We start from the raw sequence: 27,998 nt of genomic DNA on the forward strand, positions 1-27,998 counted from the left end.
TTTAAAATTATATTCTTTATTATATATATCTTGGACTGTGTATAAAAATTACAGTATGGTATGTAATAATATACTACCACCACAGGCCTATACTTCTCCCAGCTTTACTAGGCTGTCGTCATCTCAATTAAATTTTGTTGTAGATGGGTTCTACTATCGTATTGTGTTTTAAGTGAATTATGTATTATTTTGTTACATCTACTAAGTGTACCTCTTGACCATGGCACAGGTAGCCTGTGCATTATCAGAGAATATGTCTTGTTTATTACAGTATCAGAATTTGTTTAAAACTGTAGACTTTGAGAAAGTAATTTTTGTTGTTAGATAACCATTTGGCTTCAATAAACACTCCCCTATTTATATACAAGCCTCTTTACCATTATATGACCATACAAGAGAACTAAACTAGTGGCTTAAATTTAGCAAAGTAATTATAATACATTTTTAGAAGTTTGCTTTCTTACAAGGTACATTACTTTGTTTAGTATTATTTTAATCTCATTGTGTAAATACAGTATTGACTTAATAGGTGGTTATATACACTAGGGTTGATAATGTACCTTTACAAGAAAATGACAGCTGTAGTGACTGGCAGATCACTAGAATACCAGTAAAGCTATACCTATACATTGATAGCTTCAATATATCTTAAAAATATTTTAACTAATGGAAAGTAGAAATTGTGACAAACTCTATATGTGCTTTAGTAAATATAATGATGACTTTAGTAGGGACAAATTCCTGGGCCAAAACAGGAGCTGGATCCATGTTAACTCCACCTCTGATGCAGACGTGAGGGAGACCAGCAGAATTCCGGGCGTTATGAAGCTAGGAGAGGACCCAGTGAGGCATCCACGCTAAGTAAAGAGAGGGGGAGACATACAAACACAGAGACAAAACAGTTATTTTCAAACATTCACAATGATTTGCATATGTTACATTTAAGTTCTAGAATATGTAAACATCGTTAAATATTCCCAATCTAGGTACAGTACTGGCACTGCTCCAACAATTGTCTCCTCTCAAACTATCGTTGTTTATATATGAAAGTTAGACTGAAATCTATTTGCCAAACCTCCATATTATGAACTACAAATAGTAAACTGTTGTAATTAAATTGGTCAAGTAGTATTCATCATGTAAAAAGATGGCAGAGATTCCAATGCGTTAATAAAAATGCATCAAGAACAACAGTACCATAATTATTAGTTTTAACAGAAGATATTCTACTAGTAATATTACATCTTGAAAGCCTGCAATGAAAGCTTCATATATAATTTAAATAAAATATATACACTATATTAAAATCTGCTTAGTATTCAAAAGAATGACTGTCATTGTTGTACAAAACTGTGAAACTTTCTCCATGACAAATATACAACAGCAAAACTTTACTTGATCTCTAGTCTTTTCTTATTATATATTGCTAAAGTTTTATCTGTTGATAAATTATTTAAACACAGTTATGATCTTGCCATTTTAAATTATTGGAGAACTGCATCCCCTCAGCTGATTAGTAGATGTAAATGATTACAGCCTATTACAAAGTGAGCAAGATGTATAATTGGCAAATGGCTTTTAACTCCTTAGCATATGAATGGAATCATACTAAGAGCAAGTAGCCAAATGCAGGATGGTGGCCATTGTGGTGACTTGTGTGAGGCTTTACTTGGTGGTGCCATTGTCAGCTCCAGAATGCATGGGTATGTTGACGGTAGCTTTATGGGCATCCTCCTCCTCCTCTCCTTCTTCCAACAGCCAATATTTCTCATCCTCATATAGTTCATCTGTCTTGAGTGATGCAAAGGGCTTCAGCCTGAGGATCAGACCTAGAATGAAAAAAAAATATTCATCAGTATACTGTACATCTTTCAGCTGGGCAACTATAAGTCCACAACGTAAAAATGTTTGTTCCGGGGTAGCAAGTGTTTTCCCAATTGCTATGCCTAAAAAGTATAGAAATGGCTAGTATTCTCTCAAAACTATGCTTTTGTTACCAGGACAGTGCCGTTTTGAAATTGATCTATTTCCAATGAGAAAACTGGCAAATTTGCACTTTCCATTTACACACAAGAAAAAATTACAAATCAAAATTAACATACTACAGTTACACGAAAAAAGGACTGCAAAAGGATTTAGACGTGTGTAGTTTTTAGAAATTTAAGATTATACTGTAAATTGCTTTCATGAATCAACCCCCAAATTTAGTCTCTCATTATGTTCTTGTTATACTGTCCTTAATAGTAGAGTTCAAAGTCCTATATATCCTGGTGGAACCATGCTCGGAGTAATTGCCCAGGAATCCCCGAACTACTGCAACAAAGCTGTTCCAAGCTGTCACCTCTTTCCTAGTGAGATGCTTGTGGAAGATCCTGGACTTGGCATCCAGGACCTTCTTTATTTGTGGTCCAATGAAGATACTGGCTTTAACATTTGCATCAGACAGTTTAAGGAGAAGCTCTAAGGTACTTAAAGGCTGCCAACTCCTTATTCAGAGTTGTGACAAAATAGCTTAATGCAGCCCAATTTGATTTGCCATAGTGGCATCGGCACCTTCTGGGTGTCTACCAGTACTCACCTAATTGTGCTTGCGGAGGTTGAGCTTTGAGATGAATAATTTCATTTCCCAACTAGTACCATATGTCTGGCCTCCTGCTCCCTACATCTATTTTCATAACTTTACTCTTACATGGGTTGAACTCTGAGAAGACAGTGAATTGAAAAAACATTGTACAAAGCAACCAGTGACAAAAGATATCAGTTACCATGATGTCCCCAAGCTTGATTAGGGAACAACTGAGTACAGTGTGTATATTATATATTTATTTATAATATATATATATTTGAGAAATGATCCATAACCTGAGGCAATTCCTCCAGCGAGAGAGATGACCATGGTGATTATGAGAGCGAGAATTTGATTGGTGGCTTGCGCAGCAGCCGAGATTCCTGACCCGCCTTCCAAATCAGGTAGGTAGGCTCGTAACTGGTCCAGCTCTGGTGTTCCAGCAGGGGGTGCCCGTGCTGGGAAGATCTCGTATAAGCTGATGGAAGAAAAGCATAAAGTTAGTAGCAACAACACACAACAGCTACAACAGTTGAAGTGGAAATTAAGTGAGACAGCTATTGGATTGAAAGCACTGACCATCATATCCTTTTTTCTTTTATATGTGTAAACATACTTTCAATGTTTTATTATTATTATTCAACTACTGTATTTACATAATGAGCTAGACATGTAAAGATTTGTCTTACTGAAACACTAGAATGCTAGATCTACAGGACAGTAAAATGCCAGGAAATTTGGATATCTTGTAAATGCAGGTAACTTGTAAAATTCAAATTCCATGTCTCAATATTCAGACTGTTTTATGCTTTACTACTGGGATTATCAAGAAGTGAATACAGTACTGTAGTACAGTTTTAACAAACTCAAATTAATATTGCAATTTGGCTAAACATTTTAAAAAAAGTTTATATACTTTTCAGAGCAATTTTAAATATTATGTATAGCGATGGGGGGAGGGGGGTCCCTCTCCACCATGCCAGTGACGGATGGGGGGCTCTTCACCATGCCAGCAATGAATGGGGGAGGGGGCCCCCATCTCCGCCACCCCAGTTGATGGAGGGTGATGGAGAGGAGTAGTGTGTGCTCTCCATTACACACCTTGTGTAAACAAAATTATTTCAATATACAGTACTGTACCTTTAAAATTTATAGTTTAATTTAACTTGCCTACAGTTAGTGTTCTGTTATGGTCTATGCTTAAACAGAAGGTTGACATTGACTGACCTTGGTCCGTAAGTGGCCTCGGATGCCATGGCCGCTACAATGCAGCCAATGATTCCAGCCAGAATGCCAGGCATGCCATGGAGGTTATTCACACCACATGTGTCATGGATCCTCAGGCGTGAGGCCAGGAATGGCTGGGGAAAGAAGCAAAACATTACATGTGGAATTCCTGATTTACCCGAGGGCCTTAATGAGGACAGGAAGCCAGTGGCTTGTCAAGGGCCCCCCTGCATACTGCATCGGTTAGTACCACACACTAGATTTCAGGAAGGGAAAGCGAGAGAGTAGAGCAAAATGCTTACAGTGAGGTACATGTAGCCTACGACAGAGAGGGTGCCAGCAATCATTCCAATCAGGAGAGCGCCCCAGGGTTCAATCATCATGTCAGCCGACGTGCCCACTGCCACACCTCCTGCCAGAGTGCTGTTCTGTATATGAACCTGTGGAGAGATCCAGTGATTAACCATTAGAATTAAAGTAGATAACTTAAGAAGATCAACATTGCATTTAAAATGTGCAATATAAATTAAAATGTATTGCATGTACTGTACTTGACAACCTAACTAAATTTGTACAGATTTTATATATATATATTTTTTTTTTATATAAAATTATGAGATTGGGTTCTGTAATGTGTAATTCTAGGCAAATTAGTTATATATTATTTAAAACCATATATCGAGTTAATCTCACCATATCAAACTTCTTTTCCTTGTGGAGGATAGAAGAGAGAGCAAAGGCAGTAAGACAGCAGGCAATGAGGGAGACATAGGTGTTGATGATTGCTCTGTGCTGGTCGTCTCCAACGGCTGCCCCCGCATTGAACGATGGCCAGTACAACCATAGGAACAGTGTACCTAAAAACAAGAGTCTAATGAATGCAATTTAATTTACACTACAAGTCCATAATGATTGCCGACCCCTTTCTTGCCCCGATACCATGATGCAGTGTGTTTTTTCTCTCTTTTTATATGGTCAACCACCGCACTGGAGTCTACAGTATCAGATGTGACTGATAAACCAGGTAGCTGTTATAGCAATGATATATAGAAATCACACACCATGTCTGCCCATCACCTTCCCTCAGATTTACTAAAATACCATGTTCACTCGTCTATTACCCAGTTGTTCCACATTATCCATCTCAAACCCCTCTCCTCAATATGGCAATTAATCAATACAAATTATATTTATCAACCTTCTCATTCTACATCTCTCATGACAATTGCATTTCTATACCTGTTTTCCTTAACACCACAAATGCTTCCGATTCATTCATTTCCATTTTTCTAATTCTTTATACAGGTATTTATGTCCATACCATTATCTGGCAACATCTCTTCCTATTTTTCTAACTTTAATCAATAACATATCTCACTTTGCAATTCACACTACTGTATTACCATTGGTCTAAGATAATAACTTTATGCAAAACTATCTTACATAATTGAATAGCAAAAGTATATTAATGTTTGATGGAAATTAATCCGATTATCCGATAAATCCGCACCAAATGAGGTGACCAATATCTGAGGGTTACTGTGGTACGTACGGTATTGCATTACATATGGTAAGTGAACATTTAAATACAATATAATCTAAGTAATCATTTAAGAACACAGACTATATGCTAATAAACGAATTAACTTGCTGATCATCTCAACTTCCTGAACCAGCTAAACTATATATATTTCAATTACTCTATTGTATATGCAACTCAAGGATTGCCTCGATCCTGGCATTCTTTCACCAGCCAACTCCACACGCTCCCAGCATACCAACTCCACACGCTCCCAGCATACCAACTCCACACGCTCCCAGCATACCAACTCCACACGCTCCCAGCATACCAACTCCACACGCTCCCAGCATACCAACTCCACACGCTCCCAGCATACCAACTCCACACGCTCCCAGCATACCAACTCCACACGCTCCCAGCATACCAACTCCACACGCTCCCAGCATACCAACTCCACACGCTCCCAGCATACCAACTCCACACGCTCCCAGCATACCAACTCCACACGCTCCCAGCATACCAACTCCACACGCTCCCAGCATACCAACTCCACACGCTCCCAGCATACCAACTCCACACGCTCCCAGCATACCAACTCCACACGCTCCCAGCATACCAACTCCACACGCTCCCAGCATACCAACTCCACACGCTCCCAGCATTCCAACTCCACACGCTCCCAGCATACCAACTCCACACGCTCCCAGCATACCAACTCCACACGCTCCCAGCATACCAACTCCACACGCTCCCAGCATACCAACTCCACACGCTCCCAGCATACCAACTCCACACGCTCCCAGCATACCAACTCCACACGCTCCCAGCATACCAACTCCACACGCTCCCAGCATACCAACTCCACACGCTCCCAGCATACCAACTCCACACGCTCCCAGCATACCAACTCTACATGCTCCACATGAAAGACTGGCAAGGAAATTACAGGCACACTGAGTAAATGGTAGAATACTAAAAGGGATAAAACCATAATTAAAACAGAATGCAAAGGATGGTCCTAAACGGAAATGATTCTGACTGGAGAAATTGGTAAGCAGGGTACCGCAAGGTCCCATTTTAGGGTCAACTTTCTTTTTTGTCATATATATCAATAACATTGATGAGAATATTACAAGCCACATCATCAAATTTGCAGAAGACACTAAATTTTATGCTAACGCTGGAAGTATTATGATATCGAGGCCTTACAAAGAAAGAGCTCTACATGAACTTCACAAAGGGTTAGAAGTCTTGCAAATGTTTTTTAATATTAAAAAATGCAAGACCATGCATGCATAATACACAAATACCAAAACAACAACACTTCTTCATCAATCTGCTGCAAGCTAAGGTTTCTTGGAGTCAGAATTTACCACTGAATTCACTCAACGTTGTACAACAATTGTGAGCTGCAGTTAAAGAAAAAAATCCTAGGAAACAACAAATGAAATTTTGGCTTGGGAAAAAGAAAAAAAAAGACGGTAGTTATTCAACCTATAAATCTCTGGTGCACCACCACTTGCATTATTGTATCCAAGCATGGAGACCTCATCTTCAGCAAGATATACACTACAGTAAATATTCATTAGGAAGATATCTGCAGTAACTAGTACTGTACTACTCTTATTTCATTGCATTTGATGACGACCAGCAGTTGTGAAAGCAGATACCCAGGAGCTGAAACTTGGTCGTATCATGGTTATGGACAAGTATAGTACTAACCGATCATTGCGAATATGTCCGACTGATAGCTCGAGCCTTCCTTCTCGGTGGAGTTGTCGCGCCGGTACAGCATGAGACTCAGGCCCAACCCGAAGTAGGCGCCGAAGGTGTGTACAAACATCGAGTCCCCCATGTCAACTGCCTACAAGAGAATGAAGATGATAAGTGCACAAATACTGTAATCCATTAAAACATGTATACCAAGAGAAACTTTTGTACATTATAATTTATTTGGTGTGGTGATTAGTTAATGAATGCGCAGCTTGGTATGTGGGGTTAGGCATCGTACTTGTGTCTGGCCACTAACTGGATGGGTGAGGACTGAGGAACGTGAACATGGTCTCTACCTCAGCTAGCGTGACCTAATTCACTATACGGCTCAGTCGTTCATATCAACAAGCAGCATTTATAATTTACTTCTGGCTTTTTATTGCTTTTAAATAATAGTAAAATATTGGTTTAAAATTACCAATTTAAAATATTTGTGTCCTATTTCAGGCATGCGCATGACAATAGATCACACCCTCTCTGTTAAGACAATCCATATTACTGCATGTACTTAAGTAATGATTTAAAAAGTGAAAGTTATTACTACCAGAAGACTACACAAAGTTGGAGGGAGCAACACCCACCCCTAGGTACTGCCTTCCGATGACCTCGTTGATAATGAAGAGCGGGATCTCCAGCATGGCCATCAGGAGGAGCTGGGTGGGTGTAGTCTTGCCTAGCACCGCCCCAAAGGTAATGAGCACAGTCGCTGTGGAGAAGTCTGCCCCCAGCAGCCTATGGGTAAGTAAGGCTCCGTTTATATTACATTGTGAATCGAATTATATCAAATGTGTCATACAATATGCATACCTAAAAATACAAAGATAATTAGTTTAAACATGAAATCAAATATCGATGACCAGTTCGTGAATATCTCTAGAAGAACAATGTTGGAGTAGCTACGTTGAACCAACATTACACTAACCATGTTTCAGTATTCTCCAACTCGTTCACCTGGTTACTTCAAGTGCCTCTTAAACTAACCCTCCATTACTACTGCCCATATAATGAAGTTGGACTTTACTATTGGCGATTGTCAAAAAACCACCTGTGCCCTCTACAGTCCATTTTAGCGATACCGTTCACAGGATGATAATACTGTATTGCAAACGCCAAACTAGCTGCTGCAATATTCAACACTATTACACACAGAAATCACAATAGCGTGATGCATCAAATGAACAAATCCACAAGGGCTGTAACGAGGATTCAAACCTACGTCCAAGAGCATCACATTAAATCCCTAAACTTGCTAAATATTAACTCCCTCCACACATTCTCTTGTGTCAACTACATTTACAAAACCCTGTTCTTAAATGCAAACCATGCTCTGAAACTCTCCCTGGACAGATGTAATAGGACCCATTATCACCACACCAGAAATAAATATCTCTTTGATATCCCCAGGGTCAAACTTAATCTGTGTAAACACTCTATGCAAATTAAGGGACCTAGTTTATGGAACTCACTCCCTAGTGAATTGAAAAACTGTAAAACTTTTGCCTTATTTAAAAGCAAAACCAAAAAGTACCTAACTTCATCTTCTTAGTTTCCTACACTGAGCTTTAAATTTGCTCTGTACCTAGTGTTACCCAATCTCCTAATTTTTATGTAATTTCAAACAACCTTATCATTGTGTTTATTGCTGTCTTCTTTTATGTGCTAGCCATATGCTGTATTGTGACTACCAATTTTTGTCAACTACCATTCAAGCTGTCATTGCAACCAATCTTATATTGTTTCTGCTGTATTATGCCTACCAATTTTTTTGTCAACTACCATTCAAGCTGTCATTGCAATCAATCTTAGCTACCTATGTGCTTTAATATACTGTACCTACAATTTTCTCTCATCTTTTTTTCATTTCATGTAATCTGTTATCATTTTTTGTCTATAATTTTGCAAGTATTTACCTCCTTAAAATTTTCTTAGATTAAGGACCTGCCCGAAACGCTGCGCGTGCTAGTGGCTTTACAAGACTGTAATTACCATATTTGTATCCTCACATTCCTTATGTACATTCTTGTATATGCATAAATAAATAAATAAAAATAAATAACATTGGCAACGTCTGGGATGCTCTCGGATATAGGTTCGAATCCTCGTCACGGCCCTTGTGGATTTGTTCATTCAACACTATACTTTCAAGTCAACATTTAATAATGTGCAACTACTAAAATTAACCTGAATGAGCAAAAAAAAAAAGTTGAAAACAAGCGACGATGCCTACTTACGCATTTAGATCTAAGAGAATTTTGCCATAATGGAGGTGGAAGAAGCCATGGATAAGGATGGCCCACTGGAGGCACAGCCCTGATATCATGAAGTTGAGGCCCACTGCGCTGAAGCCATATTTCTTCAAGAACGTCATTAAAAACCCGAAGCCCACGAAGATCATCACATGTACATCCTGAAACACTACACACATGGACGGTGTTAGCTCCATCTGTGACCTAGATCAATGCGTGCGATCATTTTAATAATTCTAATATTACATATATAACTGCTACACCCTGAATCAGACAAAAAAATAAATAACTTCTTTAAAAGGTCAGACGCAAGTCAGACATGGAGTATAAACTGTTTCAAGCTCAACAAGCTGTAATGTAGGACTGAAAACAGGAGATGCTTTTTCACTCACAGGGTTATAAACCTATGGAACCGCCTACCCGTCGAAAACGTAAATGCCAAAACTCTGGTGAACTTTAAAATCCAGCTTGAGCAAATGGGGGGGAAGTTGTCAAATGTGTGACAAACCACCGGCTTCATTTCCTCATTGAGGCCATTTAGTGGCCATCAGGTAAATTTAGGTAAATATTAGTAAAACTATGATAAAAAGGCAGACGAGGAGTCACAATAACGTGGCTGAAATATGTTGACCAAACCACATGATAGAAATGTTTGAGCAATTGTATAATTTTCAAATTAATAGTTGTCAAACTCCAGAGCTGGTGAATAACTTCCAGCAACGAGTCCATTTAAGATCTGGTATTATAGGGTGAATACTGGTACGCAACAGGACTGGACCCGTCCGACTGGAGAGGCTGTTGATAGTCTGGGATACTGGGTACGTGGACATATTGGCTCATCCATTTAGGGTTTGTAATCATAAGAGGGCTAAGAACATCTGCTCAGGCACCATCTCATCACAGCATCAACTAACCCACCAACCACACCAAAACTACAAATTCCAACATCAAATTAAACTCATTTTAAATATCAATTGAAAGGGTGTACCCCCAAGCTGGCCACCTGTGCAGCCCTCACTACAAGCAATACATCCTTGAGGGGCTGCACGTGATGAACAAATCGCTAACAAGGGTGTCGTTATTGGCAAAAAATATACAGTGGAGAGGGACTATTTATATGGACAGTGTTAAGGTAACGCACATGTGTGCATACTGAGAGTTCGTACGAGTCCTCTAGCCAGTGGCGGCACAGGACCTCCACCAGGGCCAATAATACCCACACACATCCATACTAAACTAATTACTCCCTCTCACTATTGGTACCACTGGACCATAACACTCAACATATCTGTACACATTATTCGTCGTGTGTGTGTGTGTGGGGGGGAGGGGGGTAGTTGAATCCCAGATGGCTGGTGTAATGGCTACCTGTAATGACTAATCAAACAACAACATTCCTGGGTAATACCGGGCCAGTATCACCCGTGTCGCCTTACTCAGCAAGGGCCAGTCTCTGGTGGACAGCTGGCCGCCAACGATTCATTAACAATGTGCATATCGTTTTGGTGTAATTAATTACATGCATCACGTTCAAGGACAAGCTAATAAGGAACACGGTTGGCATAACAACCAGGTGGGGGGAGGGGAGCATGACGGTGTTCGGTTCCTGAAGGAGGCGAGGGAAGTAGTACCAGCTGGAACTAGGCCTACACGGGGACAGTTGGTACTAGGCCTACACGAGGACAGTTGGCGACCCGTCCTCTTAAAAAATAACGTCGCTATTCGCTCGTATGCACTCTATGACCAAAAATGAACGTAATTTGAAATGAGATTGGCTCACAAAAAGTGATGTACTGTCCCTGTGCAGGCGATGAGTCACAATAACGTGGCTAAAGTATGTTGACCAGACCACACACTAGAAGATGACGGGATGACGACGTTTCGGTTCGTCCTGGACCATTCTCAAGTCGATTGTAATCAAGTGAGAATGATGGTCCAGGACGAACCGAAACGTCGTCGTCCCTTCACCTTCTAGTGCGTGGTCTGGTCAACATGTACTGTCCCGTTTTCTATTTGGGTCGTCAGGCTTACTCGGTAAGGTTAGGAGAGGAAACTCAATTAACGTTTTTCCATGACGTTTTGAAACTAGAGGAATTTCCTGCCCTGCTAACCTACCAGAGGATCCTTAACTTACCGTTTTGAAAAAAGAATACAAAATTTAATTTCAATTGTTTTCATTTATAAATTGCCTCCATTTTCGGCCATACGGGCAAACTGCCAAATTCAAACGTAATTTGTAAGATGACTGACCACACATAATCATTGTACAACGTAAGTTTAAAGACTACGTCAGCCACAACAGTCGGGGAAGGAAATCAATTTTATTCATTCTTAGAGAGTGTGCAGAGACACGAGGCGGCTTAATCACCTCTGCCACACACCATAAGTGAGCCTATGAATCTTTTGTTGTGACGAGTTTTATATAAAAATAACTTCACATATACCTTTTACGCACATACATCAACATGGCGTAGGAGCGGTGTAGTTAGCCGTAGTGTACTTGGTTAGCCTTACCAAGTACACTACGCAATCTTACACTTTATATGCAAAGCAGTAAGTGCGTAAGAGAGAATTCCTGTTTAAAATGCAAAACCGGGAGGGGACAGTTAAAGGCCGGCTATGTATTGGCCTGAAATAACGAGACAAATAGGTTAACGGTTCAAATGTTAATGTTGCTGGAGGAGACTAAACACAGGGAGCCAGACCGCCCATTTCAAGTTATGAGTTCAATTTATGCCAACCCTCCACATTACCACCTTACTAACAGACACTGTCACAACTGAAGTGCTGCCACGTGTTCCCCCTCACAACAGGAGCACCGCCACGTGTCTCCCCCCTCCCATCACAACTGGATCCTGTGATCGAGAGAGGCAGGGAGGGAAGTACTTCCTAGGTACGTTACTTACTGGGGTAGGTCTTGGCGTGTATCCTGGGGTCGTCGCTCTTGTCGTGGGCCAGCTCGTTGTCCAGCTCCGTGGAGTTGGCTGGCAGAGGGTGCTGGCGTGCGTCGGCATCTGGGTGGTATCTGAAGGGGAGAGGAATTCCTCTTTATCAACGTGTTCACAACGTTCATACAACTATACAACCTCAAACATTCCAACCATACCATTATATGATCCACTTACCACCAACTAACAAAGCTGACCATAAGCTTCGTATTGACCATAAAACCATCAACGTTACGAAAGCTTTTTATTTTCAAATTAGCAGAAAAAACTAATTTACACCTTACCTCAGTCTGACAATAAATTGACCCTTATCAATATGATAATAGTAATGTGATCGCGCAAGCTGCCAACGAGATTCCTTGCTATGTGTACAGTATTTTTTTTTAACTTCTGTTTAGAGAAAAATTTGGCGCCAGCGCGTCCAGACGTGGAAATCGCCCAAATACAGTGTTCCCTCACATTAGATCCACTCAAGAATAACAGGCAAGAGATTTGAGCGAGTCTCTCGCGCGCACACACTTAACTGGCAAGAGTGGGTGCCAATTCAGAGTATAAAAACAGGTTTCACAGTGCATGGTGGGAATAGACTAAGATGAATACTGGTGACCAAAGGAAATTTCACGCTCGGGATAGATATTCTCTAAAGGCACAGAAAAAGGGGACAAAAGCTCTTGGGGAATTGGCTCTTACCGCAGACGCCTACCTGACGCCACAACATTAGTGGCGCGTCACAATATATCCCCAACGTCAACCTGGCAAACAGTTATACACACCAAGAAGTGTACCCCGTTTTTCGGGGCGTAAGGTGTATATACACAGTATATACACCTTACTGGTTGATGTAATTGTGCGGCCTTTATAATCTTCCAGAAGGTTGATGGGCATCTTAAGCCCAACACCTAACCTAAGTACAAATATCTACACAAATATAACCGCTCTCAACAATGGCTAAGGTACAACAGACACCTCGCGTCACTGTACTCTGGTAAATATAGGAATATCACACAAAACAGACCTTCCTTGCCTTTAGAGTTAAATCAGATTCAGTAGGTAAGAGTTCCCAATTCTTTACAATCGAACTGTACAGTACACTGAAATTTTTATTGGCACATCAAGCCATTGTCGAGACTCGCCCTCTGAGGGCACACAATGACCTTCCAACCCGTCACGATGACGGGCCGTCGGGTAAGGTACAAGGATATAAGCATGTGCTACAGTTACACTTAACAGCAGTGTAGGCCCTGGGCAATGCAATGGAATCCCCTACCCGGATGATAGGCACTGGGGGTCCCCTACCCGGATGATAGGCACTGGGGGTCCCCTACCCGGATGATAGGCACTGGGGGTCCCCTACCCGGATGATGGGCCCCGCCCCCTCCTGTAAAGTGCAGAATTACCGCCAGGGCCCCCGGTATCGTGGGGGCCCTGGCCAAGTGTCCAGTGTGCCCATCCCTTACTGCACTGAACAGTCGTTTCACAGGCTGAGGTGCCGTTGCACCCCATGGCGGACTGGGTGCGGGGAATCAGATACTGAACACAGGGGTCCAGTCTGCACATGGGAGAGGATATCCATTTATAATCTGACAAAGACTTGGGGTTGATATTACACCAAGCTTGTCGCCAGAAGCCCACATATTAATAATAATAATTTATTTACAGGAAGGTACAATGGGTTTGTGAGATTACATAATATTGGCATTTTTACATTCTTGCAAAGCCACTAACACGCATAGCGTTTCAAGCAGTTGAACATTAAAATAAAATAACCAGATGCATACGGAAGGTTGGCCAATATATAAGATACCTTGAGGAATCTGAACAAGTGTCGTTCAGTATCTTTTATATCGTTTATTTCAGACTCGATTCTGGAATATGTGGCACCAGCGTGGAGTCTCGTTAAACACAAAACAAAGCTGGAGAAAGTTCAGAGACATGCCACCAGACTAGTTAGTCCCAGAACTGAGAGGTATGAACCACACTGGAGAAGAAAATCAACAGGGAAGACATGATTACCACATACAAAATGCTCAGGAGAATTGGCAGGGCAGAGCTATTGAGGGGGACTAGGGGTAGAGTAGTCGTCTTGGCGCCTGGCTGCTTCACCGTAGCTCCACAAGTCGTCAACGAAACTGGCAGCTGCCACCTGCTTGTTATCGTGGACGCTTGACACATCATGCATATTCCTTATTCCTGGCAAGAAAGCAGCCACTGTATCGCTTGGTTTGTCTTCACTAACAGACGCTGATGAACAGCGGACCAAAACAAACATCACACATTCCCACCATAAAAAACCATGGTAGCCATTGAGGTAATAGCGTCAAATAATGGTTATATTGAGATGGTAAATTTGTCTAGATAATCTGGCCAGTGGAAAGGTAGAAATAAAAGAGCAGCCAAGAATTTATTCAATTTTTGTTTTATCTATGCTCATATTTCTCTATTTTTCCCTTTCTTTCTGTACCTTTCTCGCCTTGGTATCCATCAAATCGAACACGCTCCATTATATGTAAATACATTATAGATATATAATGTATATAAATACATTATAGAATTATATATCTATTTTAGTACCAAGATAGTGGAGATTTTCACTGTATAAAGGAGTTACACATCTTCCGGAATAACTAATAAGGAATTCAGCAACAATGACCACTTTTTAACTGGTGAATTTCGGTCTGAATAAGTTAGCAGCTGTTAAACGACTATTACAGTTGATATGATCAAACAAAGGAAAGGACTTCAGCTAGCATTCATTTCAAACCGATAGCCGTCAACATAATATTGAGTATTCAACCGGCAAGCAATGGATGCAAGTAACATTTAACAAGTAGCAATAATCTCTGCAAGCTACTGGTATCTTGAGTACTGGTAACTGCGTCCCACATAATTCTTCCAATAAATTGGGCCGACTACTTACCTTGTGCAATGCGAGTCTTCCCACAGTACCCGCATCAGCTCGTCACCCTCCCCCCTCCCCCAACATACATGTACGTGTGTACTGTCAGGAATCATTGCATTATTATTTTTTACGGGCTCACCATAGCCCGTGCTACTTGGAACTTGTTCGGAGTAGCTGAATCTATAACAACAACAACATTGCATTAGACAACCAGCGGCTACAAAAGCAGGGTCCAAGAGCTAGAGCTTGATCCAGCATTCACAAATATCGAGTACACACAGACATGCATTACATACATATACACACCCACACACAGTTTTGATTTTTATCTATATACACAAAAACCAAAATATTATCGCCACTATAAAAGAACGCTGCTTTTCCCAAAAGCAGTGGGTTTTCTGAGGGAAGAAAACGTAGGTCTGGGAGATGCGTCTAACCGCCCAAGCTGCGCGTGCAACAAGCCAGTGTTTATATAAACCTTGCCCGCCGACGAGACTTCTGTTCTCGTACGCCCGCGGCTGCCTCATTTACAAATCTAATTATTTATCACTAATTATTTAATTACCCTAATTAGCTATTTGCTACATTAAATTTATTGTTTATCATTATACTGTTTGTTATTATTATTATTATAATAATTTATTTATTATTAATTTATTATTAATTAATTTATTATTTATTATCTATTTATTATTTATTATAATAAAATAAACAAGTCCCCACTCCGAGCGCGTTTTCTTCCAACCTCAGAAAAATCACGAAAAATTCTAGAGCAGTTAATATTTATGGGAGAACTAGTCTAGTTATCGGATGGTCATAGACTTGTGGCGGCCAAATTCTTCAGTTTGATTGGCCTTAGAAACCCAGCATCAAAGATTCACGTGTAAGCTAATATAGACAAATAATATTGGCCCATTAATAAACTTTAAAATCTGTTTATAAAACAGACCTGGAATATACTGGTTTGGTTGGATATAAATAGGTGGTTCCTCGCTTTGCCAATCAGTAAGCCTTCTGGAGTTTTAGATATTCTTGTTCTGTTAATGAGTACGTCACTGATCTTCTCTGGTTATTATAGGCGGGAGCAGGACCAGCCGGGTGTCCAGTAACAGGCTGCATGGTAAACTGAAGGCAAACGCACACAAATTTTGACGCTATCGACCAGTGTAAAATTGTTTATTCTTCAGTTAAACACACAGCCGTACGGTAATATTGACAAGAACAAGAATATGCATCTATGAACCTCCTGTACCTCTGTGTCTACACAATGTAGCTTAAGTACAAGTCGTGCTTTTTATAATAGGATTTAGGCCTGAGACCCGGCACTTAAACTGAGTCCCGGCCTTGCGAATAGTTTTACATCCTATTCCCGGTGTTGCTACACTGGTAATATTACCAGAATTTCTAGTGTTATGTTATTCCTAGTTAACTCCAGTGTTACACTGGGAATGTGACATCGCCCATACTCCACAGTGCCAGCGGTGAGGGAACTGTGCCCACCCTACCCAGGATGTCCCTGGGTAGGATAACCGTGGTACATCCAAGCTGGAAGACGAGGAGAGTGGACAAGGGAGTATAATCACTGCACCACATGCTATCGTCTCTAGCATACGTTGATCGGCTAATTTAAATCATTTGATTGATTAAGTGTGGCTCACATAAATCACTCTACAAATTATAATGTCGGTGTTCAACCCTGGCTGAGGGACGCTCTCTAATCCTGGAGCAACGGTCGACTCCATATCCGGCTAAATTATTAAATCACTGCATGAATAAACCACTGTATACCCTGCATTCCTTGATGCGACGATTTGTTTGCCTATATGGAGCCTAGCTATCTATACGACCAAAGCGCGAGTAAAGCGAGGTTTTTTAAGAGCATCAAAGCTAATATAAAAACAAATTTCTTAAGGTCGTGACTTCTCGCTAGGCTAAATTAAAATAAAATTTCGAAATGAATAATTTGATAACTTTAGCAGACAAGTCACCGTTAGAAGAAACATTCAGATACACCCAAACATTATCCCGACATATAATTAAAAACTTTATCTGGGTTACGTGGCAGTTATTAAAAATTTGTGAAAATTGATTACTTTTAACTAGATGAAAACAGGGTCATTGTTCACCAAGTATTAAGCAGCAGGCTCAGTGTGTATTAATTTAATAAGATCAGACAATAACAAGTATTATAAACGCAATTAGACTAATGTGAGCATCAGTGGGACTAGTGTTCTAGACCACATCTGCTGGCTACGAAAACAAGCAGCCTCACATAAAAAACAAATCACAAGGAATATATGCGATGCAGAGCAGATATCGTGCGCAGGTAATGAGTTCAGTTATCGGGTGTGCATAACACCATCCCAGGATGTGACCAGCACTTACTGCCTGCTCAAGGAAGGGGAACAGGTGTGATGACGTCAGAAGCAAGCTACCACCTGGTACGAAACCAGTCTTCACAGGTGCATATAAAACCAGATAACATCAACAATGGCCCTGTGCCAAGTAAGTCCACCACGGGCTCACCATAGTCCGTGCTACTTGGAACTTGTTCCGAGTAGCTGAATCTATAACAAAAGCAACAACCAACAATGGTGGTGGTTGTTGTTATTTAAGGTTCAGCTACTCTGAACAAAATTTTCAAGTAGCACGGGCTATGGCGAGCCCATAGTAGACTTAACAATGGGTTTGCCCAGTCCCTATTTGCAACTTAATGAAAACAACTAAAACAAGATTGACATCAACTTTCATATATACCCGTTCTTATACCCCAACCGTTTTCACGTTCGTATATTAAAAACCACATACACGAAATATAGTCTTTAAACACATTGACAACACTAGTTTAATGTTCCTCACTTCTTGCAACCAAGAATTACAAAAAATCATTTAAAATTTCTTGTAAATGAGTTAACTACTTATTTCAGAAGCACCGAATCTTGCTTAATGGAATATAGTCTAACAAGCTGGACGCATTCTTTTGATAATTACGTATTAATTATGTATTTAACCAATTTGAACATCGGCCGAGGGTGATTAAAGAGCGGTTGGATAGATGTACCAGGAGATTGATAGTGGGGATTATACTCCGATTAAGGGCTGGTCTGATTTTCCATGATGTGTGATGCCCTTATTATCATCATTTCCAATGGCGCTTTGGAGAGAAAAGGATTGGTGTCCAATTACTTCGGACAGTCGGGGATTGAACGCTGATCCGCAAGAAGCGAAACCATCGCTCTACCGCCCAGTCCAAGTGGTTGGGCAGTCAAGACCTGAAGAACTTTTTAAAATTAACCTTCGTGACAAAATAGAGTAAAATTAGGTTTTTATCTCTAGTCACTCTATCCCCATGATAAAACTGACCAGCACATGGTTACCGACGGCCCGAGGTTCATGATTGCTGGAAGAATGATGATGAGAAAATCTTCAGTCTTTGCTCCAGGTAATTTGCCGAATTGTATAAATAGTTTCACCGCATCGCCGTTTACTGCTTCTTATCGCAAACGTAAAGGAAATTGTTCAGTTCCCAGTTCAAAACACTGGGAGGTTGGTCGAGTTAAGTAACGAGTCCAGAAAGTTCTTCAAATGTCATGCGATATAAAAAAAAATACCAATAAAAAAATAACGCGATTAACTTTTATCATTGAAAATTATAAATGCGCTATTTGTGCGTGGCCAGGGGAGCGGTCGCTCCAAATAAAAACAAAAAAGTAGAGTGAGAATGAAGCAAGGCGAGGCGAGACCCAAGGCCTAACCAGTCAGATATTATTGTTGTTGACACGCCAGCTCTCCCTATCCCTACGTTACAACTTACCCTATCTCCTAGTCCCTGATAACCGCTCTATAGTAAACCTAGATGGACACTCCTCCCCTCTACCCAGCATGACTTTCTCCACCCTCCAGCAATCTGACTGATACAAGGAGCTCTGGTGTCTCGGAGCTCTGCTGTACACCAGTAGATTGATGGTCGAGAGGCGGGACCAAAGAACCAAAGCTCAACCCTCGCAAGCACAACTAGGCGAGTACACACACACGCACGCACAAGAGCTACGAGGAGAGGTTACAGGCATTAAATACACCAAACAAGAAGATAAAAGAAAAAGAGGTGATATGATCACTACGTACAAAATAGTAACAGGAATTGATGAAATTGATAGGGAAGATTTCCCGAGACCCGGAACAACTACACTTAGGTAATTACACATACACACACACATCCCGATTCTCAGTCACACTAAATGTACTTTGGCAAACTGGTTGTTCAATAAGTTAGTCTCCAGGTCATTAAAAAAAAAATCAGAGGTTGATAGGCCTTAAACACAATATCAAACCATAGCACACGAACCACGAAGATTGTTTAGTGAAGGTTCGTATTAGAAATCGCGAAATATTGTAATTTACCGAATCAAATTTATCAGATAAATGCGACTTTCAAGAAATTATAACTAATTTTAGAGACAATGATTTTAGAGACAATCAAGGGGAAGTGGCATTGATAAGTATGCAAGACAAGAGCAGAGGAAAAATCCGTAAAATATAGTTACGATAAAACTAAATACAGCTGCGGAAGACATGCAACCTTCATGTAAATCGGAGAAAAAGATTACCCAGAAATAAATGTTTATGGCCTTCAACACTTGCAACTGGAATAAGGGAAAAATTATTATTACCTGTTGATTTAAACACGAAAATAAAGAACTCGTTGGAGACGATGGAAATCCGTGAATGCAATTAAGAAACCAGCCATAAAGAAAGAGGGTGTCGAGAGGCTGGCTGTACTACCACGAAGTTATCAATAACCGACCCCATGCTTCAAAGATGGGTTGCCAATAATTCGCCCTCCACAATCCTCCGCTCCCTCCCCACTCTCCTCAATCTTCTCTTGAAACCAACGTGTTGCTGCTTGGGGTGGACTTCACACCATCGAGTCATATCCTATATAATTTTGTGTAAATATTTTCTAGTATACCTCCACTACCTCGTCGTCCAGTCTCCCTACATTGCATCTGTGTCGCTACAGTGAAGAGGTTCCTCTTTATCTTGTGCAGTGATATGGTGGACTGGGGCAGACAGTGACATGAAAACAGTCCCAGCAGGGAAGAGGGGAGGGATCACACTCATGGAAAGAAGTGAAAATTTCCCTATGTTCCCATGTCACTCAGTTGGTCAGCCTTCCTGATCCGTATAAACTTTTGATACAGTTATAAATCTTTTCTTATGACTCTTCAGAAATAAATAGTATGGGAAGGGGGAACCTTTGGCGATGAGAGCCTCATGTTCCAGTCAATGACTACAGACTTGAGATACACTAAGGTCAAAGTGTGGGGCATCGGTCTGGTGGCATTTATTAACTTCTTTATTGCTTATGTTTGTCAAACTTTCATATGCTGGGACTGGACTCGGCAGTTAATCGTCAACCATTCATGTGGTTTGCGTCCAAGCCTCCCTGCCGGCACTCTAACCATCCTCTGTGGTGGTTCTGCTCATCTAAGAACATTAACGTGGAGCCCATCTGCCCCGCTGATGCACTTCACTACAATGGTTAAACATGCGTGTCTTGGGTATTGTCATCGTCCACAACACCACCTGTCCACTCGTCCGGGGCGAGCGTCACGAGTCAGTGGTCCTTCTGGGCATTACAGATGCTGACGTCTGCCTACTGTGTCAGCGTCTTCCCCGACCTCAGTCAGCTTATCATAAATTCCAATCAGGGTTGTGAGAGTGGATCTATCCCACTATAGCGAGCTGGTGTTAGTGACGTGGTGTCCTCTTCCACAGTACTCCCACTATCTCGCTTATTGTGCCCTGTATAAATTACTTTCAGAGTTTAGGGTTACTGGCCTGCCATCTGCACGGTGAATGTCAGGGCTACTGGCCTGCCGTCTGCACGGTGAATGTCAGGGCTACTGGCCTGCCGTCTGCACGGTGAATGTCAGGGTTACTGGCCTGCCGTCTGCACGGTGAATGTCAGGGCTACTGGCCTGCCGTCTGCACGGTAAATGTCAGGGCTACTGGCCTGCCATCTGCACGGTGAATGTCAGGGTTACTGGCCTGCCGTCTGCACGGTGAATGTCAGGGCTACTGGCCTGCCGTCTGCACGGTAAAGTGTCACATTTCGTCCACAGTCTATTATTTCCCAGTTTTGATTATGGACATAACGTTCAATATCTCTGGTGTCTGGGAGCTCTGCTGTCTCACATGTCTCCACATACATTTATGAAAGCTATGTGCTCAGGACTGCGGACCAGACGCCTCACTCCTACACATTTATTTATGGAGCGACAATTTTACTGCAACTGTTCAATGTTGACCAGACCACACACTAGAAGTTGAAGGGACGACGACGTTTCGGTCCGTCCTGGACCATTCTCAAGTCGATTCCATTCTTCAAGTCAATGTTCCCCATCCTCTTCCTGGCCTGGACTGCTTGGGTTCGTACGAGCGACGGTTTCGCTTCGTGCAGGTCGGCGTTCAAATCCCCCTACCGTCCAAGTGGTTGCGCACCATTCCTTCCCCACCGTCCCATCCCATGTCCTTATCTTGTTATTCCTTCCAAGAGCTATATAGTCGTAATAGCTTGGCGCTTTCTCCTGATAGCTCCATTCCCTCTCCCAGATTTGGCATTGCTCCCCCCCCCCTAAGTATTAAGGCTGTAATTGAACTTGAGCCTTCGGTGGATTTATTTGCAAAATTTAGTATTAGAATAGCTCTAATAATAAGACGACTTTTGAAATCCTGTTAGCAGGCCGAGAACTTTCTCTTCCTAATAGCTCATGGTAAGCCTTAATACCCGCTAGTGACACCTGGAAGAGGTCTCCGCCAATCGGTTAACAACCAGGTGACCAATTACTGCTAGTTGAACAGAGGCGAACAGTTAAGGACTGACGCTCAGACAATCTTGACCCCTGGCCAGGACTAACTTGACACAACTGGAGAGGTGCCCGGCGAGTGCGTTACCACTGCGCCACCGTCTTGCCCTGCAACACGTCCTCTCAACTAGTAAGTCTAATTTTGTACGTTATGGTCCCCAATTTATAAAAGGCACTATGAACAGCAGTGGCTCACGAATATCTACGTTTTCTATGCATCGGAAGGTTACGTTAGGTGGGTCTTACGGGCTATTCATGCCCGTGCACCTTTTGGGTGGCTTACTCTTCATCAATCGTTAGGTGGGTTGATTGGGTTCGTACGTTTCTGGTTTTGTATATTGTTACAAATTCAAAATCCAATTTGAACAAAAAAAATCCCCAGGAACAATGGAGGACCTTAGACAAGCCGCCAACTTCCTGTCCCCGTCGAGAGATGGGTGGCCCCTCGGGTAAATTCAGGTCAAAATTCAGGACGACACACTCCCCCCCCCCCTACGGAACGTGTGACAGAACATACGAAGGAGAAATATTGAGAAACTTGCACGAGAAATTGACGACGTTAGTACGCGCGTCGTGTCGACCCCTTGCGCCACTCCCGAGAGCGGCGGGCTTTACCTACACCTCGTCCACCATCACGCCACGGAAATTAGGTGATTATGTGATGATGATGATGATGAAGATTAAGCCACCCAAAAGGTGGCACGGGCTTGAATAGCCCGTAAGTGGTGGCCCTTTGGAGCCATTACCAGTATCAAGAGCTGATACTGGAGATCTGTGGAGGTGCAACTGCACCCTGCGTGACGGGAGCTGTCTCCCGTGTGTTCTCTGCCTGTGGTGATTATGTTTTGCCTCCATCATATTATACCGTGATGGGGGGAGGGGGGGGGGGCGAGTAGTGTGGCTGCAGTGGTGGGGGGGCCGAGTGGAGGTTACTACTGTGGTGGGGGGGCCGAGTGGGGGTTACCAGGGTGATAGGTTGTAAGGTGGAAAGCTAGTATGGGGCCTGCAGCCTTGACCTAACAAGCCTCTGCTCTGACTGACATACCTCGCGTTCATTTTCGTCATCTGTATAAGAGCTAGAATATATCATCATCATTCTGCAATGTAAAAAAAGTCACTATACCAACTGTTCAGTTATTAAGGCTCGAATAATCTTTTATTTTAAGCGTATTTTATCCCCTTATCGAGTTTAAGATTGAATTATACTCTTATATACACTAAGAAGTATACTTCCGTTTTATACATCTTTCTTCAATTTTGTTAAGTCTAATACTAAAGGTTATGATACTAATACCTATCGATTTGCAGGGTCGTTCAAGTTTCAGTATACCCTAAGTTTACTAAGCAAGTATAGTATAAATAAAGTATGTATATAATGACTGAATCACACACCAAATGATGAAAAATACTATGTATATATACATACACACCTTCCTGTATCTACACATGTGTAGCCTATGGTCAAGTGACATCAGGCTCCTATCCCGCTAGTGAATAGTGAAAAACAGCGATAGTTTTGTAAATACTTCCAATGTTAATATTTGGGACCAATTTCTTGCCCCCTTCACCTATTACCCTCCCTCCGTCACATTCTCACCCAACTCGTCACGCCCTCTCACCGAAGATCACCTACTCTTCCTGCGTCACACCCTCCCTTTGATTCAGTCTGACTGACCAAGAGGACCCACATATCCACTGGAGTTATCTGGGTGCTTGTCACGCGGCCATTCGTTTCCATTAAGTAGATTATATAATAATGGATCGGGTTGTATAAGGCTTGGCGCGCTATTGTAACTGAAGGGATAGACAGTATGTATACATACATACATACAGCGTGTCTCAATATTTTAAGAATTCCGACTAATGCAAGCGCCTAGAGTGACAGCAGGACACAATAGAAGTCAACACACAATAAAAGCTGTTTAGAGAATATGTCAAGATGATGTTTAACATGTTGTCCTTGTGCATGTCACTAGCTGCAAATCCTCAGCAGTTTAAGAATCAACTAATGAACATAAAATACCGTTTTGAAAGCCTCGAAAGCCTAATCCCATATCATCAACTTACCTTCAACTTACGCATCTAAAAATTTAAAAATGTGGCAAATAATGTTACGTCAGACAGAATCCCAAGCAGCAGTCTAAATGAAGTGACAAAAAGACCTCATACAGATGTGACAACTGTTTTAAACCAGCAATAAGCCAGCCAGTACGACTATACAGCATTTGAAGGGATATGAACACAAGGATCTGGGATAGAACGGAGGGAAGGAATGATGCCCAATTACTCAGACCAACCGGGATCGAACACCGACCTGCAAGAAGGTGGTATGATTTGCCATTCCATACAAATTGGGATGGAGGAGGGGGGGGGGCTGAGAGACTGACCATCCCCGGGCAAAACCAATTACTCTGCTGTGTTTAATGAGGGTAACCCCATACGTCTGGCCGCAACCTGTCTAGTGTATAGATACAGATGTAGCAGGCTTATTATATAGTATTATATATAATAGACCTATTAATTTACCAGAGGGCAACTAATACTGGTGACCTTGAGGACAGGAAGCCGGTGGCTTGTCGAAGGATCCCCCCCCCCCCCCCACCATGATTTGCCTTTATGATCTTTTCCATGTGGATTTTAAAACCTAACAGGTTTGGTGTTTGCGGCTTCGGCGGGTAGGCAATTCCATGGTATCTGCATCTGTTCTCAGTCCTACATGAGGCTTTTCAGTCCTAACTATAGGTATACCGCCTCTGGTAATTAGGAGATGGACAGCTTTTTTAAAAAGTAATTTGTTTTATGTACATCACTAATTTGAGTGACAATCATTTAGTTACATTTATATATATAATATAAAGCCGACGAGTGGGTAAGAATGCAGGAGCAGCCATGTCAAAAGAATTAGTGGGAACTTGTTTACTCCAGAAGATTCTCCTCGCATCCAATCTGTTAGCTAACCTTCCAGGCTTGGATCCTAGCCATCCACCCATCTCCGGGATGCCAGAGTGGACATCAAGATAAAGCTGAAACTCCCACCTACGGAAAGTATGATCCTTAAAGCGATACTAACTCAAACGAGGAATTAACACATTTCATAGTGAAATGTTGACCGGGAAGTTATCAGACGAGCACTGTCGCTTCTCCGCGAGATTAATACTTTACCCAGAATAAACGGCGATCTTTGTTATTACATTTTTCAGTGCAAGATAATTCTTTTTAATTTTGCACCCGCACGACACTGGAATATATACAACATATACGAATGCATGCAAGGCTCATGCTTCCTCTTAATAAGTCGCCCTATCAACATGACAATGTCATCTCAATCGTACCTCTCATGCTATCTGTACTCCCCACACACTTATCATTCTCACATTTTCTCTGCCAAGTCGCCTTCCCTACAGGCCCCAACCCTTCTCCTCCTTACAAGGTGTAACCTCCCTACAAGATGCAACACTCCCCCATTTTAGACTACGAGATGTCCCTAGCCGGACCAACCGGGCTGTGGTGGGTATGTGGGCCTGCGGGCCGGACTTGGGGAGTAGAAGAACTCCCAGAACCCCATCAAGCAGGTAGCCAAGGAAGAGACTTTGCGCGGCCATCCAATCAGTTATACTTGCCAGACTAAACGGCTCTTAACCTGACTGGCAGAATTATGGCAATCAGGTTAAAAACCGTTTATATCAATACTGTAAATGCCTTTATACGTGTACAATGTGACAGATGTACAGTATTTATATAATAACGTTTTCAATTACGAAATACATCATTACAAGTCTTCATAATGAAAACAGTGATAGCGATCAACACTTACGTTAGTCTTTGGACCGTGTATCAGTGACATTAGGCCTAAGATCTGTGATAGTGATCCTTTCCCATAAACATTACAATTTTGTCAGACTTGTACTTTTGGATGAGGCTATATTTCCACTCTCCATAGCTATTAATTTAAACACCTGTTTACTGCGTCTTTAGTGGGAAAATATGCCGTGCTTCCATACATTCATCCTCACACCAACAGAACTAATTCAATTCACTAATATAGAAGATGCACAAGAAAGAGCAAAATATTAAATCCAAAAATACGAAAAAAAAGGTAACACAAACTTGCCTAACATTGAACACGAGTCTCCAACGTCACCCCCGTCAACCTGGTAGGTCAGACGAGCACTCAATGCCATGGCAACATATGGAGACTTGGTTCTTTCCTAGCCTAGGAGTACTGTGTCTTTGTTGTTCCTAGCTTCGAAATAGTTTCCTTGCCTAGTAACACAGTCTTAGTTCCTTCCTAGCCTGGCAATATTGCATCCTAGCCTACCTAGCTAGGCTAGGCTACTACTGTCTTCTAGCTTACTAATACTTTCTAACGTAGCTTTTCCCAAATGCTCATTGCATAATGTGCTTCCGATTTATAAATTCAAAATTTAAACATTCAAAGGACGACAAATCTGTTCCTGAAATCTAATTACGAAATTTGCTGCTCACTTAAGTATTAACCTTTTTGAGAGGCGCAGAGTGCGGTAGGATATGACTGGTGAACAAATGGATGAAAATTTTAAAGTTGATTTTGAATTCTTCATTATCAAGATTAAACTATTCAAACTGGGTCAATTTTGTATAAAGGTAATCCATTGCTTCGGCGCGTACATACAAAAACTTTGCATAGTCAATATAGGCATTCAAAAAGTGCTCATTATATATCTTCATTCGACAAATGTATTTTCTAAGAAATAATTAAAGGGACATTACCATACGTGGCTTTTCATCGAAAAGTATGCATGGTGGAATGCTCTCCTCTCCATGCTGTTTTTGTACAGATTTCAGACATCGTATTTTGAGATATATACTGAATGAAGTAATCATGGCATAGGAAATGTAGATGTTTATCTCAGAATGTTTGGTAATATGTTTATTCTTTGTGATGTGTGTATATGTATGTATTAACACGATGTACTGAACGGGGTGAGAATAGCTTGAGCTACCTCATCCCTTTGTGTGTATTTTACCTCAATAAACTTATTTCAATTATGGCATCAACTCTCCGTATATTAACTTCACAAAAGATGACTTCCTGAAAGCGCAAGGCAGAGTGCCTATAACTTAACATTACTAACCTGACGAAGATACAGAAGAGTACTAAAAAGATGAGCTGGATGATGGCGGCCAAGTAGCCATGCATGTGAGAGAGCCTGAACTTCATGATGAGGTGACGGACTGCCTTGCACTGTGACCACGCTAACTTCCCAACCGGTCTGGCGTCTTCCCCAGGCTCTTGTGCCATCTCCAGGCTGCCTCCGGTCCGCAGCCCACTTCTGCAGCCTAATCTTCTGAACGGAAAAGGTGGCTATTACCAAAATATTTCGTGCGTTTTTCTGAACTACGCCCAAAGTCCACGAAGGATGTAATTCGTGAACGATAAATGAACTAGAAATAGAGGCGGGAAAGGCAACGCCCCCCTCAACAACCAATCAGAAGCCCTATTTTTTCTCATGACCCTACTCAGTCATGGAGATTCGCCTCCCTGATTGGCTGCGTCGTCAATGGAGGGGGGTGGGACACCCACGCCGCTACAGCCAATTAGGTTACAGCTCTGGAGACCGTCGTATCTCACCTAAGCGCTCGAACAGACTTCGAAGCCTGGAGATATTCAGTCTGCGAACATAAATTCCCATATGAATACTGAACGCTTTCATCCAAATATTATACACACACACACACGTGTCTTATATCAAATGACGCACCAGAAAACTAAGAAGGCTGTTGCTGTTGGCTGGATAGGCGTATTGTTATGACCGCTGTGACGCGTCCTTGGCTGAAGACCTCGAGTGCTGATTGTATCACTGGGCGACTCTAATTCATGTATTTCTTATCAAAGGAGTTAAGTTTTGATTTCTGGCGGGAGGCGAGGGTAACACTACCTCACTCACAAACACACTGGCGCGCGT

The 27,998-nt window shown here is 41.7% G+C and overlaps 2 protein-coding genes across 3 annotated transcripts in view; one reads left to right on the forward strand and one right to left on the reverse strand.

Moving 5' to 3' along the window:
* Rh50 (Rhesus blood group-associated glycoprotein Rh50) lies at positions 1 to 27,968 on the reverse strand. Of its 2 annotated transcripts, XM_045738051.2 has the most exons (12): positions 27,795 to 27,968; positions 27,168 to 27,380; positions 12,241 to 12,359; positions 9,320 to 9,503; positions 7,670 to 7,820; positions 7,038 to 7,179; positions 4,487 to 4,650; positions 4,096 to 4,233; positions 3,794 to 3,927; positions 2,863 to 3,044; positions 1,670 to 1,829; positions 1 to 857 (listed from the first exon to the last, which is right to left on the reverse strand). In XM_045738051.2, the coding sequence occupies exons 2-12, from the start codon at positions 27,332 to 27,334 to the stop codon at positions 821 to 823; spliced, it is 1,578 nt and encodes a 525-aa protein (XP_045594007.1). In that variant the 5' UTR covers positions 27,335 to 27,380; positions 27,795 to 27,968; the 3' UTR covers positions 1 to 820. The 2 variants fall into 2 exon arrangements, 1 of the variants encoding a protein (XP_045594007.1); XR_006772509.2 differs by lacking the exon at positions 27,795 to 27,968 and having other exon boundaries at positions 1,610 to 1,829; positions 27,168 to 27,457.
* The window catches only part of LOC123755412 (m7GpppX diphosphatase), a 61,754-nt gene continuing 41,443 nt past the window's right edge, over positions 7,688 to 27,998 (forward strand). Inside the window, exon 1 of the mRNA XM_069327773.1 lies at positions 7,688 to 7,826. The gene's annotated coding sequence lies outside the window, so the exon portion shown is untranslated. The remainder of the gene's footprint in view (positions 7,827 to 27,998) is intronic.

The sequence above is a fragment of the Procambarus clarkii genome, chromosome 20, assembly GCF_040958095.1.
Source record: "Procambarus clarkii isolate CNS0578487 chromosome 20, FALCON_Pclarkii_2.0, whole genome shotgun sequence".
Classification (NCBI taxonomy): domain Eukaryota; kingdom Metazoa; phylum Arthropoda; class Malacostraca; order Decapoda; family Cambaridae; genus Procambarus; species Procambarus clarkii.